This window comes from Gorilla gorilla, chromosome 18 (genome assembly GCF_029281585.2).
Source record: "Gorilla gorilla gorilla isolate KB3781 chromosome 18, NHGRI_mGorGor1-v2.1_pri, whole genome shotgun sequence".
NCBI classification, from domain to species: domain Eukaryota; kingdom Metazoa; phylum Chordata; class Mammalia; order Primates; family Hominidae; genus Gorilla; species Gorilla gorilla.
This window is the reverse complement of record NC_073242.2, coordinates 107,795,732-107,814,102: the sequence shown is the minus strand read 5'-3', so window position 1 is coordinate 107,814,102 and position 18,371 is coordinate 107,795,732. Positions and strand designations below refer to the sequence as shown.

The 18,371-nt window shown below is 42.3% G+C and overlaps 1 protein-coding gene across 2 annotated transcripts in view; it reads left to right on the top strand.

Moving 5' to 3' along the window:
- ADAMTS18 (ADAM metallopeptidase with thrombospondin type 1 motif 18) overlaps window positions 1–17,972 on the top strand; it is a 152,370-nt gene extending 134,398 nt beyond the window's left edge. Inside the window, exons 18-23 of one of the 2 annotated variants that reach the window (XM_019011598.4) lie at window positions 2,654–2,780; window positions 4,945–5,149; window positions 6,824–7,006; window positions 8,606–8,818; window positions 10,704–10,851; window positions 16,019–17,972. In XM_019011598.4, coding sequence (XP_018867143.4) covers window positions 2,654–2,780; window positions 4,945–5,149; window positions 6,824–7,006; window positions 8,606–8,818; window positions 10,704–10,851; window positions 16,019–16,134 — 992 coding nt within the window. In that variant the 3' untranslated portion in view covers window positions 16,135–17,972. The remainder of the gene's footprint in view (window positions 1–2,653; window positions 2,781–4,944; window positions 5,150–6,823; window positions 7,007–8,605; window positions 8,819–10,703; window positions 10,852–16,018) is intronic. The other variant, XM_019011599.4, reaches the window with a different exon arrangement.
- Window positions 17,973–18,371: the final 399 nt, after the last annotated feature.

Below are 18,371 nucleotides of genomic sequence, written 5' to 3'. Positions count from 1 at the left end.
AGCTCAAATCAACCACAACCAAGGCTCAAAAGTTACACATCTAAAACTTATGGGAAAAACATATAAAATATATTGAATTATTTACAAATAGAAGCATATTTATATTATATATATATGTTTAATTTTCAGCTTTTAGTTTCCGCCAATCTTGGCTTTTCTGTCATTATAAACCTTCCATTTGGAAGTTATAAAAGCTAGGGTCAAGGCAAGTGAGGACGCATACATGGCAAACTTAAGATGTCTATCTGAAACATGGATATCCCCTCAGGGGTAAGGTCAGCAAAGGTTCTCTCGCTAGAGGAATGGATTAAATCTGAGACAACCCTTGGAAGGAACAACAGCAATCATCTACTCGATGAGTAGAAGGAAGGCATTTTATTTAGATGTGAACAATGTCACATATTTGGGGGTTAAACAATTGTCACACTTGCCCATTTGGGAGGAAGAACAAGTGCCCCAAAATAAGTTCCTGAAATCAAAGCATGAATGTTGGTCTCTCATTTCCTATTATTCAGAGCACCTGGTGACAGTGAGACTTGCTACTGGTTCCATCCCACTAAACATAATAAGGCTTAGAATCAGAGACAGAGCAAAGATACAGAAAATGAAGAAATTCTTATATCTGAAAGGCCTATCTGTAGGTCCATGCTAATTAACAAAATATGAAAAAATACTTTTTTAGGATACATATATAAAATAATTAAAAGGTAATACATTTTCTAGTAATACACATTTTAAAGGCAATGGGCTATTAAGAAGAAAGGTAATCCCCATAATTTGTAAACAGGCAATAGCCAATGTTAATATTTTGATCTATATCATTTTTTTCCCTATGCACATGTAAGCAAACATGTGTTTGACAGACTCACATACCATGAGTATCATTTTGTATCCCTCTGTACTGAAATCATGTTATAGACATCTCTTCACACTGTTTCATTTAGTCACAGATTATGAGGTCTTTCTCATATCCAGTGTTTCTTGAGAACATTTCCAACAGCTTTCTGGTATTCCAGGGAGAGCACAGTGCCTTGGGAAGGAGAGAAGTTTGATTTGCTTTCCATTTACAGAAACTAAATCCAGCCAAGAGGAGGATGCAGAGGAAGCCAGTTGTGAAATTCTCGCCTTGCCCTGCCTTAGCAACCCCTTCGCATGACTCACAGACCCTGGTGTGTCCTGTGTCCAAGAGAAAAAGAATTCAGATGAATAAGTCCTATTAAAGTCAACGGTTAACTTCAAGGAATGTTGATTTTTTGTTTTTGTTTTTGTTTTTTTTGAGATAGAGTCTTACTCTGTCATCCAGGCTGGAATGCAGTGGCACAATTATGGCTCACTGCTGCCTCGACCTCTGGGGCTCAAGCGATCCTCCTACCTCACCGTCCCAAGTAGCTTGGACTGCAGGTGCCTGCCACTATGGCTGGCCCGTTTTTTTCTTTTTTATAGAGATGGGGTTTCACCATGTTGCCCAGGCTGGTCTCAAACTCCTGGCCTCAAGCAATCTGCCTTCCTTGACCTCCCAAAGTGCTGGGATTATCAGTGTGAGCCACCGTGCCCGGCCTGGATGTGGTTTTCATAAGTGCCTCCTGAAAGCAAACCTACTTCAGCCCCAGGAGCTGGACTAACTGCTAATCATTATAGCAGGAGTGACTTATTCTTTCTCAGATTATATTTGAAGACAACGTTCCAATGTAAATAAAAAACACAATTCAAAGGGGAGGCAGCATCTCTATTTGGGGAACCAAAAAATACAATTATTCACACATTTTTTAAAAAATATATGCCCCTGATAAGAAGTCCTGAAATTAATGCTGAAAGCAAGGCAGTGGGATGCCACTAAGGAAGCAAAAGCAGAGGCCGGGTGCAGTGGCTCATGACTATAATACCAGCACTTTGGGAGGCTGAGGCCGGTGAATCACTGAGGTCAGGAGTTCAAGACCAGCCTGACTAACATGGCCGTCTCTGCTAAAAATACAAAAATTAGCTGGGTATGGTGTCACACATCTGTAATCCCGGCTATCTGGGAGGCTGAGGCAGGAGAATCGCTTGAACCCGGGAGGCAGAGGTTGCAGTGAGCCAAGATCATGCCACTGCACTCCAGCCTGGGTGACAGAACGAGACTCCATCTCAAAAAAAAAAAAAAAAAAAAAAAAAGCAAAAGCAGAGCCCTGGCTGATAGGTTTTAATACATATTTAGTGAGTTCTATTCTTTGCTTTTATGTGCCCCATGCTCTTAGGTAGTATGAGATATTTCATGTTAAGGCAAAATCTTAGGGTTTCCATATATAATTCACTAATGGTTTTTTTTTGAAGAACATTCATCTGATAATAAAGTTTGCCTGGGATGTTTCCCTTTATAGTCATTCTGTTTTCAAAAGGTTGTATTTATCACTTTATGGTTCTAGTATCCACATCAGTCTTGAAAACCAGTAATCTACATGTTACAATTATTAAAATATAAAATATATTATTTTGGGGAGGAGAATGGAATTCAAATTAGTTGCAAATTTCATCAAAAGGAGGTGCTTCCACAAAATATTTGGATTCCATATCTGAAATAAAATATCACAATGCTGGTAAATCAGAAGCTAAACTTAGAACCAAATTGAAATAATAATCTGTAATTTTCACTTTGTCACTTCTGATGTCTTACCAGGTTACATAAATGTAAAGGCCATTTGCTTGCGAGATCAAAATACTCAAGTCAATTCCTCATTCTGCAGTGCAAAAACCAAGCCAGTAACTGAACCCAAAATCTGCAACGCTTTCTCCTGCCCGGCTTAGTAAGTCATTTGGAAATGTCTTTTTGTTTAGTTTTGTACTTGTATGCCTTCATTGTTGTTATGAGATGATGAAAGCTCACTGTGAATACTGCTAATGGAAAGTGATTCAAAGGTAGACGCAATACTTTAAAAAGTAATAGAAGATGATGAGCTAGGCGTGGTGGCACGTGTGTGGTCCCAGCTACTTGGGAGGCTGAAGAGGGAAGATCAGTTGAACCCAGGAGTTCCAGGCTCCAGTGAGCCATGATTGTGCCACTTACATATTAGCCTGGGTGAAAGAGTGAGATCTTGTCTCTAAAAGAAATTTTTTTAAAAAAGATGGTTGAAGTTTAAATTTGAGTTGAAAAATACAAATTTACTTTTGGTACTCACTTGACTTTGGCTTGATAGCCAGGAATAAATTTACTGGCTATTTAAAAGCAAGCTTGCTTGGGATATGAAGGCATCTTTTTCTTTGGAGGGGAGGAGGAACAAGGAGTCTCACTCTGTTGCCCAGGCTGGAGTACAGTGGCCTCATGATAGCTCACTGCCACCTCTGCCTACTGGATTCAAGCAATTATTGTGCCTCAACCACCTTAGTAGCTGGGATTACAGGTGCACGTCACCACACCTGGCTAATTGTTGTGTTTTTAGTAGAGACGTGGTTTGGCCATGTTGGCCAGGCTGGCCTCAAGTGATCTGCCTGTTTTCAGCATCCCAAAGTTCTGGCATTACAGGCATGAGGTGCTTTTTTCTTTTAACCTTTGCATAGGGATTCCTCTTCTCTGAATGGAATCAGACAGATATTTAAATAACACAGAATCCTAAATTAGTTCAATTTGTGTGTGGTTGTGTGCCTAACTTTTTTGTAAATGGTCCAAGAATTTAAAAATCATAATATTATGCAGGCCATGAAACCCCAAATGCAAAATTACACAGTAGCAAGACACAAAATAAAAAGAATGGGGTATAGGCCAAGTGGTAACTCCACCGCTGATGATGGCAGCCTTGGAGGGGCTCAGTGAGTTTGTTCTTGGATTGACTTTAGCCACACTATTGTTTGAAGACTAATTTTAAGTAATCTTCCCAGTTAAAGGGAGTCTCTTTCATGTGATTTATCTTCTGCCAAATATATTTATATAAAATGGACGGAGTTTCTTCTAAAGCAGTGTTGCATTCACCAATGTTTTAGATCATCTTCATAAGTAGTGTTTGGTTTGTGGTGATGCAATCGTATTACACAGTCTTTATATATAAAGATGTGTGTATATGTGTGTGTGTGTATATATATACACACACACACACACACACACACTTTTTTTTCTTGTAAAAGTGCATTTGTCATAATCTGAGGCTGAGGCAGGAGAATCACTTGAGCCTGGGAGGCAGAGGTTGCAGTGAGCTGAGATCGTGCCATTGCACTCCAGCCTGGGCAACAAGAGCTCCATCTCAAAAACAAAAAAAGTTTCAATTGATAACCGTTCAAATATATACCAAGTCTCAGACAGATAGCTATTAAAAAAAAAACTGGTCTGGCAAATTTTAAAGAAAATGAGGGTAGGTATTTAACCTATCACTAAATTCAGGTGTAATCAGAAAAGTAATTTGGGGAAGTACCCACTTAAAAATATCCTCTGTGAGACCTTCTCTAAATGTACCCCTCTCTCCTGCACAAACCTCCCTCTCTTTCTCTCTCATTGATGACTCTTCCATGAGCCTCCTCATTGTATTCTATGTTGACTTCCATTGCAGCACTTATCAGAAACTACTGTCTTTATTTGTTCACATATCCACCTCTTTACTGTGTTATAGGCTCCTTAACGGAAAGAAGGCTGCTGCCTTAATTTTTCTAATCCTAATGCTTAGGAGAGTCCCTGACACACAGTTAAAATCCCAACAAATTTGGCTCAATGAATTGTGCAGATTTTAAAGTGACATGGATTTCTTCTCATGCAGAGGCAGGAGTATATTTGTAGAACTGTGGGATGATTAAATGTGATTATTTATATCTCAATCACATTAGTATAAGCCTCTGGATCCATCAAAGAACAATTAGAATAACTTATCTTATTGGTTCTGAAATTGATTCATGGCTTCCATAGGTGGTTTACCTTTCACAATAACTGCTTTGGAAGTTATCGTACAAAGTTTGGCTTCATTGGTAATGTTTGTTTTGCACTGAAAGCTGGATGCCAGGTGAATGGAGTACATGCAGCAAGTCCTGTGCTGGAGGCCAGCAGAGCCGAAAGATCCAGTGTGTGCAAAAGAAGCCCTTCCAAAAGGAGGAAGCAGTGTTGCATTCTCTCTGTCCAGTGAGTACACCCACTCAGGTCCAAGCCTGCAACAGCCATGCCTGCCCTCCAGAATGGAGCCTTGGACCCTGGTCTCAGGTAACAGGAGAAAACTTGGGAGTTACTATTCTCGGTCCCCATGAAGGCAAAAGTACAGGTGTCTTTGCTCTCCACTGGGCTGTTGGCAGTTTACATGTTCATGGAAATCACCCTGAGTTCATGTGCCTGGGAATCTGCATTTTAACTAATGTTCTTTAGGAAATCTGAAGTTTTGGCACCCCTCTCCCAGAGCTTAGAATCCTCCTTAGAGGAACAGAAATTGGAGTGTGGGGGCCATTTAGGCCAGACTCGTGAGCACAGCTAGAAAGGATTCCAGTGTCAGAAGACCGGCTACTGAATTCTCCAAAGCAAATGGGAAACGCAAATACAAAGAATGAAGCATCAAAGAGATACTTAACTCTTGCTTCAATAGGAAAGAGGTGAAGTTACAAGAATGCAGAGAAAAGTAGGGCATAAAGTTTGCTATGGTCACAAATTCCCAGTGAAAGCCATAAAATTTTAAAGTTAGAAGGGACAGAGAGCTACCTGTCGTTCACAGCTCAGAATTCCCTCTAAAGCAAAGGTTCTCAACCGTGGGTAAGTTTGCCTACCAGGGGACATTTTGATGTCACAACTTGGGGAGATGAGTGCTCCTGGCATCTAGTGGGTAGAGGTGAATGTCCTACACAGCCCAGGCCAGCTCCTCACCACAAAGAATTATCTGATCCAAAATGTCGAAGGGAAGAAGCCCTTCCCTAGAGCCTCCCTTGCAGATGATAGCTCAACCGCTGCTCGACCACTGCTGGCAAACAAATTATGGGGAAGAATGAAAAAACGGCAAGAGTTTTACCACCTAAACCATGAGGCCAGGTAGCAGCCACTGATGACAGTTCTGCTGTGTTTTCCTTTAGCGTATATTACATGCTGGAGGGTGCTGCTTTCTGATTAATTTCAGCAATATACTACCATATCCCCTACCAGAGGTCAGAGTAGGGCTTTATTTTTTAATGTTAGGACATATCTGTTAGCACAAGTGTCCCCAACCCCCAGGTCATGAACAAGTACCTGTTTGTGGTCTGTAAGGAACTGGGCTGCCCAGCAGGAGATGAGCAGCAGGCCAGCATCACAGGCTAAACTCCGCCTCCTGTCAAATCAGTGGCAGCGTTAGATTCTCAGAGGAGTTTGAACCCTGTTGTGAACTGCACAGGTGAGGGATCTAGGATGCATGTTACTTATGAGAATCTAATGCGTGATGATCTGAGGCGGAACAGTTTTATCCCAAAAGCACCACCCTGCCCGTCCATGGAAATACAGTGTTCTGCAAAAGCCGTCCCTGGTGCCAAAGAAATTGGAGACTGATATGTTAGGGAATTAGGGGTCAGGAGGGAGAGAGAATATTTTTGAGCTTGTTTAGGGGTTCTTTCAAATGAGAGAATACATTCCTTTATAGCAGAGGGTAAATCTAAGTAGTACATGGTGTTGAGTCTAGTCTCTTTCTTTGCAGTTAGCAATATAAGTTACAAAAAGAATTCAAATAATTGTTTTAGCCAGATATATATGGTGGGTAATGGGAATGGGGGTGGTTAAGTAGAACTCATAAAAAGAGCTTTAGTTCATGGAGTTTATCCCACCTTTCACAGGAATATATTTAGTGTTTTTTTTTTTTTTTTTTTTTTTTTATGTGGCTACTGAAACCTAATGGGAATGCAAATAGAACTTTTTTTTCTTCTCAAGTGTTCCAAGAGCTGCGGAAGAGGGGTGAGGAAGCGTGAACTCCTCTGCAAGGGCTCTGCCGCAGAAACTCTCCCCGAGAGCCAGTGTACCAGTCTCCCCAGACCTGAGCTGCAGGAGGGCTGTGTGCTTGGACGATGCCCCAAGAACAACCGGCTACAGTGGGTCGCTTCTTCGTGGAGCGAGGTATGGATTAGAAGTCACTGCTGGGTCAGGAGATTGAGACCATCCTGGCTAACACGGTGAAACCCTGTCTCTACTAAAAATACAAAAAATTAGCCAGGCAAGGTGGCAGGCGCCTGTAGTCTGATCTACTGGGGAGGCTGAGGCAGGAGAATGGCGTGAACCCAGGAGGCGGAGTTTGCAGTGAGCTGAGATTGCGCCACTGCACTCCAGCCTGGGCGACAGAGTGAGACTCTGTCTCAAAAAAAAAAAAGTCACTGCTGGAGGTTTCTTGAGATGCTCAGCTGACCTGCTAGCATCTAGGCTCACAAAACTCCTTTGTGTTGCACACATTGATACCAAATGCCTGCTACTTCCCAGTTCTCTCCTGATTTCTTCACGAAACATTGCTAAAGCACCCCCACATTGATCAAGCCTATGTCTGGGCAGTAGGAGCGCAAGACTTCATAAAGCACACGCAGAGAAAGCACACGTCAAGTGCCTTGATAGAAGTCTGTCATTTTATGGGACAGCTCAAGCTTCACCCAAGCCGGTCTTTGGGAAGAACCCTTGTCAGAAGAGACTTTCTAGGGAGCATGGCCTGAAAGATGAGCAGGAATCAAAGCAAAAGGGGATTTGGGGCAAGGTTGTCCCAGACAGAGGGTGCAGCCTCTACACAGGAGTGATGACAGGGGACTGCACATTTAGTAAAGAAGGGACATGGGATGGGGTGGAAAAATCATGAGGGCCTTGGGTGACACACTAGAAGTATCTCTCACAAATACTGGGGAGTAAATTTTTTACTTTTGAGACAGGGTCTTGCTCTGTTGCCCTAGAGTGCAGTGGCACGATCTCAGCTCACTGCAGCCTCCACCTCCCTAGCTCAGGTAATCTGCTACCTCGGACTGGAGGCATGCACCACTACACCTGGCTAATTTTTGTAGAGATGTGGTTTCACCATGTTGGTGAGGCTTCACCATGTTGCTGAGGCTGGTCTTGAACTCCTGGGCTCAAGTGATCCACCTGCCCCAGACTTCCAAACTGCTGTGATTACCAGCCTGAGCCACTGCACCCAGCCTAAAAGGATATTTTTCCTAAAAGGATACTTTTGACCCTCATCATGTTACCTCCTGTGTGTGAGACGTTGGGTAAATTTAAAGAGCAATTATTTGCTGTACAGTGGTTTTCCCCATTAAGCTCTGAATCCTTTTCTCTGGCCCTTACCCTCTTCAACTCAGATTCCTAACTCCTCAGGCCTTAGGTAGACCTGGACCTGTCAGTGTGTAACCCTAAACCTGGAAATTCTTTTGCCCATCTTGCCTTTCTCCTGGACTCCATCTCACACCCATGTGGCATCCCAAGTTTCCTTTTTTGCTTTATGAGGCTAATGATCTGTGTGATTTTGGGAAAGTCAGTTCCGTTCTCTGAACTTTGGTTTCCTTACCTATAGCGTGAGGTACTTGGCTGCTGTATCTTTAAGATCCTTGAGTGAGTGTGGTTGACCTTGTGTAATCCCATCCCTCCTATTTCATGTGGATGGTGCAACCTTATGTCAAACTGCCTCTGTTCAGAAGATGTCATCCTGGCAGTCTTCACTTTTACACATCCTGTCTTGGCTCCTAGTGTTCTGCAACCTGTGGTTTGGGTGTGAGGAAGAGGGAGATGAAGTGCAGCGAGAAGGGCTTCCAGGGAAAGCTGATAACTTTCCCAGAGCGAAGATGCCGTAATATTAAGAAACCAAACCTGGACTTGGAAGAGACCTGCAACCGACGGGCTTGCCCAGCGCATCCAGTGTACAACGTGGTAGCTGGATGGTATTCATCGCCGTGGCAGCAGGTGGGTACAGGCCGATTGAGGAGGTGTCTATTCAAGTGAGATGTCAAAAAATGAGGCATTCTGCAAACAGCTGCTCTTAGTCTGTTAATGGTTGTGGTTGTCTAAGTAAAAACAACTAAGGGCTCAAGTTCTGAGGCAGAATGGGTTTTTTTCTTTGGCCATCTCTGCCCATGTGGCCCTGGGCAGGTAACAACCTATAAACCTCAGTTTTCACATCTAGAAAATTATTATCTGGGAAAATCATTATCTGGCAGAGTTGATGTTCATCAGAAAATGTATGTAAAACACTTAGCACCAGGCCAGTTATACACTGCTAATGTTGGTCATTGCTGTTGCTACTGAAACTACCATTCTAGTCTTTCTGTTTTAGAAATGCTGCTCACAGCCTTTACTCATTTGGTTCTTACATCATGTTTCTGAACAATGTAATAGCTAATATTTGTCAAGCTATTAGTATGCACGGTGCTAAGTACTCCTATTCAGGGGTAGTATGGTCCCTAAAGCTCAGAATGTCAGGCAATTCAGCCAAGGATACTTTGCTTTTAAACTTTTATCAGATGCTAGAGGCACCCTTCTTTTCAGAAGACTTGGGTGAAACTTTAGCTAGGATTGGTGTGTGATGCGGTCCTTCCAGCATTCCACCCAGCAGATGTTGCTGCACAGCTGTTCAGTTCAGAGGACTCGGGTGCTCCCCACCTCACCATTAATCACAGAGTCCGGGTAGAGGTATAAATATGTACGTACATTATCTATTCGGGAGGATCTGGAAACCAACACATGAAATTAGAAATTAGCCTGATTTTCTCTGGCCAGGCATTGTGCTAGGTGTTACACATATTGCTGGGGATTTCTTTTTAAAACTGACTCTAATAAGTTTTTTTAGATTAAGGGGTCAGCAAATAGTTGCCACCTGGCCAAATCTGCTCCCCCAATACCTGCCTGTTTTTATAAAGTTTAACTGGAATGTAGCCATGTTCATTTGCTTAATATATTGACCACAGCTGCTTTAGTGCTACAAAGGCAGTGAGGAGTACTTGCAATAGAGGCCGTATGCCTATACAGCCTGAAATATTTACTATCTTGCCCTTTAAAGGAAAAGGTTTACAAACTCCTAGTTTAAATAATTTGATAACAAGACTTGCCCTTAAATTTTAATTGAGACAGAAACTACAGTCAATTATAATGCATATGTACATTAATGCATATGTACATTTTTCTTAAATGTAACTTTTTAAAATAAGAAAAATCCATTTAAAGGGCTACATTTTTCCCTGGTTTTCCTTTTGTTATGAAGTATCTTTATAAACTTTTCATATGGCTATCTGGAAGAAAGACAGTTGAGTTGTCTACTTTTGAAATTTTTAATTGTACACTGAAATCAGCGACTCCTAAGAAGCACCAACTCTATCATGCCAACTCAGAATGTGGCTGGGCACTGAGGACCTAATTCCAGAGTTGTCTCTGACCATTTCTTTTTCTGTCCCAGTTTTGAACTATGTCCTCCACTACTGCAGCTGCACAGATTGTCTGGAATTCTTTAAATCCTGTGATTAACTCCCTAGATGTGTCTGTATTTGTTTCTGCATTCTTAGAGCAGCTTCTGTATTTCTGGAGCTTCTCTTCTTTATGAGTGAGTCACTTAACTGGGAGACACACACTCTTGGGCTAGATAGATAGCATTTGCCTAAAACCCTTCTAATCAGATCAAAGGGATCACACTTGTTAGGATAGATGCTGTGGACTGTAAGCACATGTGCCTGGCTCCAGCCAATCTGTTTCATCAGCAGGCATCTTGGTAATGTCATGAAGCATGGGAATTCCTTCTGTTTGATGTCACTGACCTCAGTAGAGTGTTTCTGACTCCTTCCTCTTCTCTCTCCTGCAGTGCACAGTCACCTGTGGGGGAGGGGTCCAGACCCGGTCAGTCCACTGTGTTCAGCAAGGCCGGCCTTCCTCAAGTTGTCTGCTCCATCAGAAACCTCCGGTGCTACGAGCCTGTAATACAAACTTCTGTCCAGCTCCTGAAAAGAGAGGTAAAAAGGCACCATGCTCCAGTCAACTTTACTAGTCTTTAGATAATTTTTTCAAAGCCTACTGTGTTGGTGGTGCAGCCTGTGACATTGTACAACTCTAGGGTGAGCCATTCACCCAAAGTCTATGTGACAGTGCTCCCTGGAGTTGTATAAGGCACCACTCTGGGGAAGTTCCTGTCCAAATGATCTTTTTCAGACAATCTCACTCTGTCACGCAGGCGGGAGTACACAGCTCACTGTAACCTCCGCCTCCCGGGTTCAAGCGATTCTACTGCCTCAGCCTCCTGAGTAGCTGGGATTATAGGTGTGCACCACCAGCACCACCACGCCTGGCTAATTTTTGAATTTTTAGTAGAGACAGGGTTTCACCATGTTGGCCAGGCTGATCTTGAACTCCTGGCCTCAAGTTCTGGGTTTATAGTCACAAGCCACATGCCCAGCCTATCCTAGTGATCTTGTTTGCATGGGTCTGAAGGGAATATTTAATTGCCACAATAATGCTTTTTAACCATTATTAATTTGAAAATGGGAACATAAAGGTGAACAAGAATAGCCCTCAAGGAGCTCATATTTTAACTGATGACTATTACTTTTGATTTCTGAATTTTTAATATATTCATCAGTGAATATGTATTGCCCTAGGACTATACCTAAATGTTTTCTTAAAGGAAGTGCAGTAGTACTGATAGGAAAATGGAAAGTCTGAGTAAACTGTACCATTCTTCACTATTTAAAGTAATCTGACAAATGCCAGGAAATATCTTTCAGCCTAATCTGCTTGCCCTGTGCTAAAGAATCTTGCACAAGACTAAAAAAAAAGCTCTGTAGCAGTTACTCAGAGCCAGATCATCCTAGTCCATGCTGGGATACTACATAGGGAAGAAATGAGCAAGCGGTCATGTTCTTCCAGACTCTGTCCTCCTTTCTTCACTATCAGTGATTTCTCATTTCCACCCTTAATTACCAAAGATTCAGCCTAGAAGGCCACCAGCACCCCCAACGACAATGACCAATTATGAAATTGCCCAACAGTATCTCCTGGACAGGATGGGGAGAGTCAGCATGCACGTATGGCCCAAGGAGGCCATGTGTCTTGTTATTTTTTGCTCACCCAGCACCTAATACCACAATGCGCACGCAACAGGTACTCAATAAGTCTTAAATGAATAAATGCATGAGTGTATGGCTACATGAAAGATCGTGTGAAAAGTGCTGTGAAGTCCTCGATCTTGTTCAAAGCCAAGTCACCAAGCACCTTATATACCTCCAGCACTCTTCTAGGTATGAAAGAAGTATGAAAGAATAGAGCTGGGTCCTGTTCTTAAAAGAAAGCTACAACAACAAATAAGTGGTGGAATATTCACAGTGTTACAGTGATGGTCAGTTCTACCTGTGGTGCTGGAATGAGGGGAGTCATAGGGTGCATATGAGAAATGGCTTATTAAAAGAGGAGCTTGGCTGAGTTAAAAGAGGAGCTTGGCTGAGTGCTGTGGCTCACACCTGTAATCCCAACACTTTGGGAGGCTGAGGCGGGTGGATCACCTGAGGTCAGGAGTTTGAGACCAGCCTGGTTAACATGGTGAAACCCCGTCTCTACTAAGAATATAAAAACTAGCTGGGTGTGGTGGCAGGCGCCTGTAGGCCTAGCTACTGGGGAGGTGGGAGGATCTGTTGAACCCAGGAGGTGAAGGTTGCAGTGACCCGAGATTGCACCACTGCACTCCAACCTGGGCTTTTTTTGAGACCCCGTCTCAAAAAGAGGAGCTTCTCTCTGTGCCTCATGGCTGAGTCAGGTCGCTTTTGGAAGAATAAAGGATACAAGCCCAAGTGTTTGTTCTGACCCAAAAATGTGGCCTACAGTTTACTAAGTTGAGGATTTTCTCCCATTCCCATCCCAAGTATAGGGATGATTACATGCTTGGCAGGGTGACTACTATGAATGAGTGTATTTTCTGGCTGTGAGTTTTCAGAAAACATTAGTGAGCAGTAAGGAGGCGCATGGTGATGGAAGAAGATTCCGTTCTTTGCCTCTTCTCTGAGCCCCCCACTGTGGACCAGGTACTCTGCTAGGCACTGTGAGAGTTTCCTCCCCTTATGGAGTTTCCACCCATTGTAGTCACTTAAACTAGAGAAGACCATTCTGCCCATGGTGGCATCATCCTGTCATCCAGTGTCACCAAACAGCTTTGTTGTCCCCCAGATCCCTGCCCATACTGAGTGCCAGTCTAGGGGCAGTCATTGTATATCATCATCAGTGTGTGATGCCTTATCTGGGTATCTTGATTGGATCTCCACCTTGGGGAAACCATCCTTATGGTTGCACTGTACATATTATACATAAAATTCTCTCTTCAGAAAAGAGAGAAGGCCCTAAACCAGTCATACCACCCAGAGACTTGTGTCACACTGCATTGAAACTGGTTGTTTACGTGTCTGGAATTTACTGGGCTGCAGACTAGTCATATTAAGTTAAGGATGAGCAGGCACTCAATACTAATAAGCTGCTCCTCATGGAATCCCACATCTTCAGATCGGGGCAGGCAGCATTGTATGGTGGAAGGAGCAAGGACCCTAAAATCATAAAAACAGAGTTGAATCCACACTAACTTGATACTCAGAGGCTATGGAGCGTTGAGCAAGTTTTGAACTTTCTTGAGCAAGTTTTGAACTTTCTGAGCATTCATAAAACCGGGAAATAATGCTTACTTCGAAAGATTGTTTTGAGTATTAAAGAAGGTAATTCAATTTTTCACACATGTCTTTAGTGCTTACTATGAACCAGAAACTCTTCTGCGGTCTGATTACAAAATAAACAGGCACGGCTCCCACCTTATGACAAGCTAGCTTCAAAATGGAAACAGACAACAAATCAACCAATTAGCACACAGTGTCAGAAAGTAAAGTTGTCAGAAAGTAAAGTAGCAGGGGTGAAGGGGTGAGGAAATGGGAAAACACCTTCAGATTATAATGATCAGGCACGACCACTTGATTATTTACCACTTAAACAGAGACCTCAAGGAAGGTGAACCACGTATGGATCTAGGAGAGTGTTCCTGGCAGAGAGCCCCCAAAGTCCCCGAGGCAGGAGTATACTAATCTAACTGAGGAATGGCACGATGCTTGGAGTACAAGAAACAAGGTGAAGAGTGGTTAAGCAATACATGAAAAGTGGGACTGGAGGCCTTGTCAGTCAGTGTAAGGATTTCAGATTTAACGCTGAGTACGATGGAAGCCAATGGAGAACTTTGAGCAGAAGAGTAATAGGATCTAGCTTTAGGAAGATTACTGGCAGTTAAGGTGAAAGGAGTTGCAGGTTGTCTAGAGTAGAACAAGGACTTGTCAACTCTGCCAGGAAGTGGATGGAGGAGGTTCCACTAGAGCAGTGGCAGTACTGAAGAGGTTGGATGCTGGGTGCATTTTAAAGATTGAGCCAAGAGTATCTGCTGATTGCATGGAGAACGTGAAGCAAAGAAATGATTCCAAGGTCATCTTCAATAGTGTAAATACCTGACTCACAGTAGAAGCTCAAACAACCAGCTGTTAGTAATTATAATCAAAAAAGCACTTATACTGACAGAATATTAATACATCTCACTTCTGCTGCCTGACTTACATGAAGGGGGTGTATAAAAAGGAATTTTAGGCAGAAAAATCAAGGCTTGAAGAAGGAACTCTAAGCATTTCTGAATTATGTGTAGTGTAGACTCTAAATATTTTTAAAGTCAAAACTGTGCCTTAAAAATACAGTAAAATGGGCCAGGGGTGTGCCTCACACCTGTAATTCCAGCACTTTGGGAGGCTGAGGCAGACGGATCAGCTGAGGTCAGGAGTTTGAGACCAGCGTGACCAACATGGTGAAACCCCATCTCTACTAAAAATACAAAAATTAACTGGGCGTGGTGGTGGGTGCCTGTCATCCCAGCTACCCAGGAGGCTTAGGCAGGAGAACCATTTGAACACATGAGGCGGAGGATGCAGTGAGCCGAGATTATACCATTGCACTCCAGCCTGGGCAACAAGAGCAAAATTCCATCTCAAACAAAACAGTGAAATGACTGAGCCCTTGCTCCTACAACATGCACTTATGTTTACATACCCATTCACATGCATTTCCTATCTCCTGAGGCCCATCTGAGTAAGAATTCTTGATGTACAGTGAAATAATCACATCTGTCCTGCTCATTGAACAACTAAAGAAATTAGAAAGGACTGGTGTTGACCTAAATTTATTTACTTGCAAATTGGTTGAGATTGACTTAAACCTACACAGACTGTTGGAGACCCGGCTTTTTCAGTTAATCTCAACCCATTTGCAGGCAAATAAGGTGGCTTGACTCCCAATACATCAGGCTTCTTGCTCCTAAAATTATAGTTCATGGACCAGCAGCACACCCTCCCTTAATGCTCCCCTCTGACAGCCCTTCTGAATCAGAACCAGCGGTACTAGTGGTACAAAAAATTCCTTAGGGGATTCCTAAAGCACCATTTTAGGGTATTTCCCTGGACACTGAATTCCATGGTAGCTCCCAGGCTACATACGGAGGATCAAACATTGATCTTGGATTAGATGTGACATTTTTTAAAAACAAATCATTTAATTTTGCTAATGGTCACAGTCTTTTCTTGGCATCTAAATCCTGCCCCTACCTCACCCCCCTACCAAAGTCCCAATGTTTAATGGGAAAAACCACATAGAGGCACAAGGGAGGTGGGCCCAAGACCTTTGTTCTGTAGGCCCTCACCTTAAGAAAAAGGTGCTATGTTAATATTAATAAATCATAATATGCAAATCACCAAAGGCTGGGCCCGGTGGATCACACCTGTAATCCCAGTACTTTGGGAGGCCAAAGCAGGCAGATCACTTGAGCTCAGGAATTCGAGACCAGCCTGGCCAGCATGGTGGAAAACCCCATCTCTCTCTCTACTAAAAATACAAAAATTAGCTGGGCTTGGTAGCACTTGCCTATAGTCCCCGCTACTTGGGAAGCTTAGGCAGGAGAATAGCTTGAACCTGGGCGGCAGAGATTGCAGTGAGCCGAGATCACACCACGGCACTCCAGCCTAGGTGACAGAGTGAGACTCCATCTCAAAAAAAAAAAAAAAAAGAAAGAAAAAGAAAAAGGATAGACACCCTAGCCAACATGCTAAATGTATTTTCTTATTTTAGAGGATCCATCCTGTGTAGATTTCTTCAACTGGTGTCACCTAGTTCCTCAGCATGGTGTCTGCAACCACAAGTTTTATGGAAAACAATGCTGCAAGTCATGCACAAGGAAGATCTGATCTTGGTGTCCTCCCCAACACCTTAGGGCCAGGGGCTTACCTTTCAACCTCTAGAGAGACCAGCTGCCTTTGAGACCCGGAGCTGAGCACCGAGAACCATTTGTGAGCTGCCGCTGTGATGAAGGAGCCTGCTCTGAGGAACAGACAGGTTGCCAGTAGGCTTCTAGCTCAATTCCCTGAAGCACGTGGTACTCTGAAGCACTTGAAAATGGGAAGCGATGACAAATCTGACTTTAAAAAAAATCTTTGATTTGCACTGTTGTATGCAAGAAGTGGTGAATCACACTGAGATATGTCGATTGGGGAGAGACCCCCCTTTTGAACTTCAAAGGGTTCAAGGGCAAAGACATCTGTTTTAAAAAGGTCCTTTATGACTTCAGGTCAAAGACTGAGACTCAGAACTTTCAAATCTGGATGGAATACCTTGCCTAACTGTTGCGTGGAGTTCACAGTTTGACTAACCCTGTGAACACCCAAGCCAGGAGTTCTATGAGAAGCCAAATGGTGCTCGCAATTGTGCTTGCTGCTGGACTGGCAAGCTTCATGTTATGTTTATTTGGTGTGAGTGTGTCTTTATTATTTTGTGTAAACTATATTCTGCTTATAGAGAGTCTCTGAGACTAAAATTGACAACTTGAAAAGTATTCCAAGGAATATTATGAAAATAGGGCAACATGGGCTGTTTAAGATCTCCATGTAATTGAAATTCATGCAAGGAAACAACTCATAGAAAAGATAAATATGGATGCCCTTCACATATTATCCACCTCGTAACTTTTAACTTTTGGTGCTTGCTGAATCAGTCCATGAAAAGCTACAGCCCGCTCTTTGGGAATGAGACTTGGCAACATACCCATTTCTGGTATTTAAAAAATATCTAGGAGGAGCTAAATGACAAAACAGCAGTGTTTTGAGGGAGAAGGGACCATCATTTATAATGCTCTGTACATACTACCAGAGCTGCTTGGAAAATTAAAGGCCACTTGTGGCTTTTTCCTACCAACTGATATGTTTAAATTTGCCCTAGGATTGAGCTAACAGCAAAAAAAAAAGAGAGAGAGAGAAAGAAAGGAGGAAACAGTGGTAATAAAAAAATCCATCTGTCTTCTTGCTATGTTAATATTAATAAATCATAATATGACAAGACCCTCACTGAAGAAGAGAATTTTCAGTCATCAGAAGCCAGCTGTTGGTAGGCATTAATGAGTTTAAAATTGTTCTCAATTGAAAAAACATCACACTATTTTGCCAAAACCAAAGTAATTATAATACTGTGTCCTCCTGTAATTTTTCGAGAAGTGGTTATAAAGGGCATATTTACATAAATTCTACTTTTTTCCTCAACTTCTTTGATGAATGTAACCCAATTTTACTTCTTTAAAAAGTCTCAATTCAAGCTGGATTAGCCAGCTCAGCATAATCAACTAGACAGTGGTTTGTTAAATTTAGCAGCATACTTCGTTCCCATTCTAATTAAAATCATGAGTTCTTGAATCCCAGAGAAATAATGCTTAGGAACTTCTCTCAATCTGCTTGGCTTGGCCTGGAGGAGTGGCCATTTTATCAACAGGAAAAAAAAAAAAATTTCTCTACTACAACCCCATTGCCTTCTGAAAAACAGCAAGTTATTTCTTTATATAATTATCATTTTATTATTTTATGGAAAATTAATTTATTAATTAATAGCCTATTATGTGTTCTCACTTGCTTCTCTAAGTAATATTTTGAGAAAAAATGTTGAATAAAACCATGGATTATAGAGAAAAGTCAAAATATATGTGTAATATTTAATTATTTTATAAGTTTTATAATAAAGTATTCCATTTCTTTATCTTTGACACTTGTTAAGTTCTTGAATAAGTTAGTGAAAAGTCCATAATTTCAAAGGTAATTTAACTGTATAAATGTCACTCAGGACTCTCAGAGAATGGTTGGGTGCAGTGGTTCACCTCGGTAATCCCAGCACTTCGGGAGGCCAAGGCAGACGGATCACCTGAGTCCAGAAGTTCGAGACCAGCCTGGCCAACATGGCAAAACCCTGTCTCTGTTGAAAATATAAAAAAAGTAGCCAGCTGTGGTGGCACACAGCTGTAGTCCCAGCTACTTGGGAGGCTGAGGCTGCAGTGAGAGGAGATTGGGCCACACCACTCCCCGCTGGGTGACAGACAGAGACTCTGTCTCAACAACAACAAATCTACAGAGTAACTTCATTGAGAAGAGGAAAGATAGATAAGCTA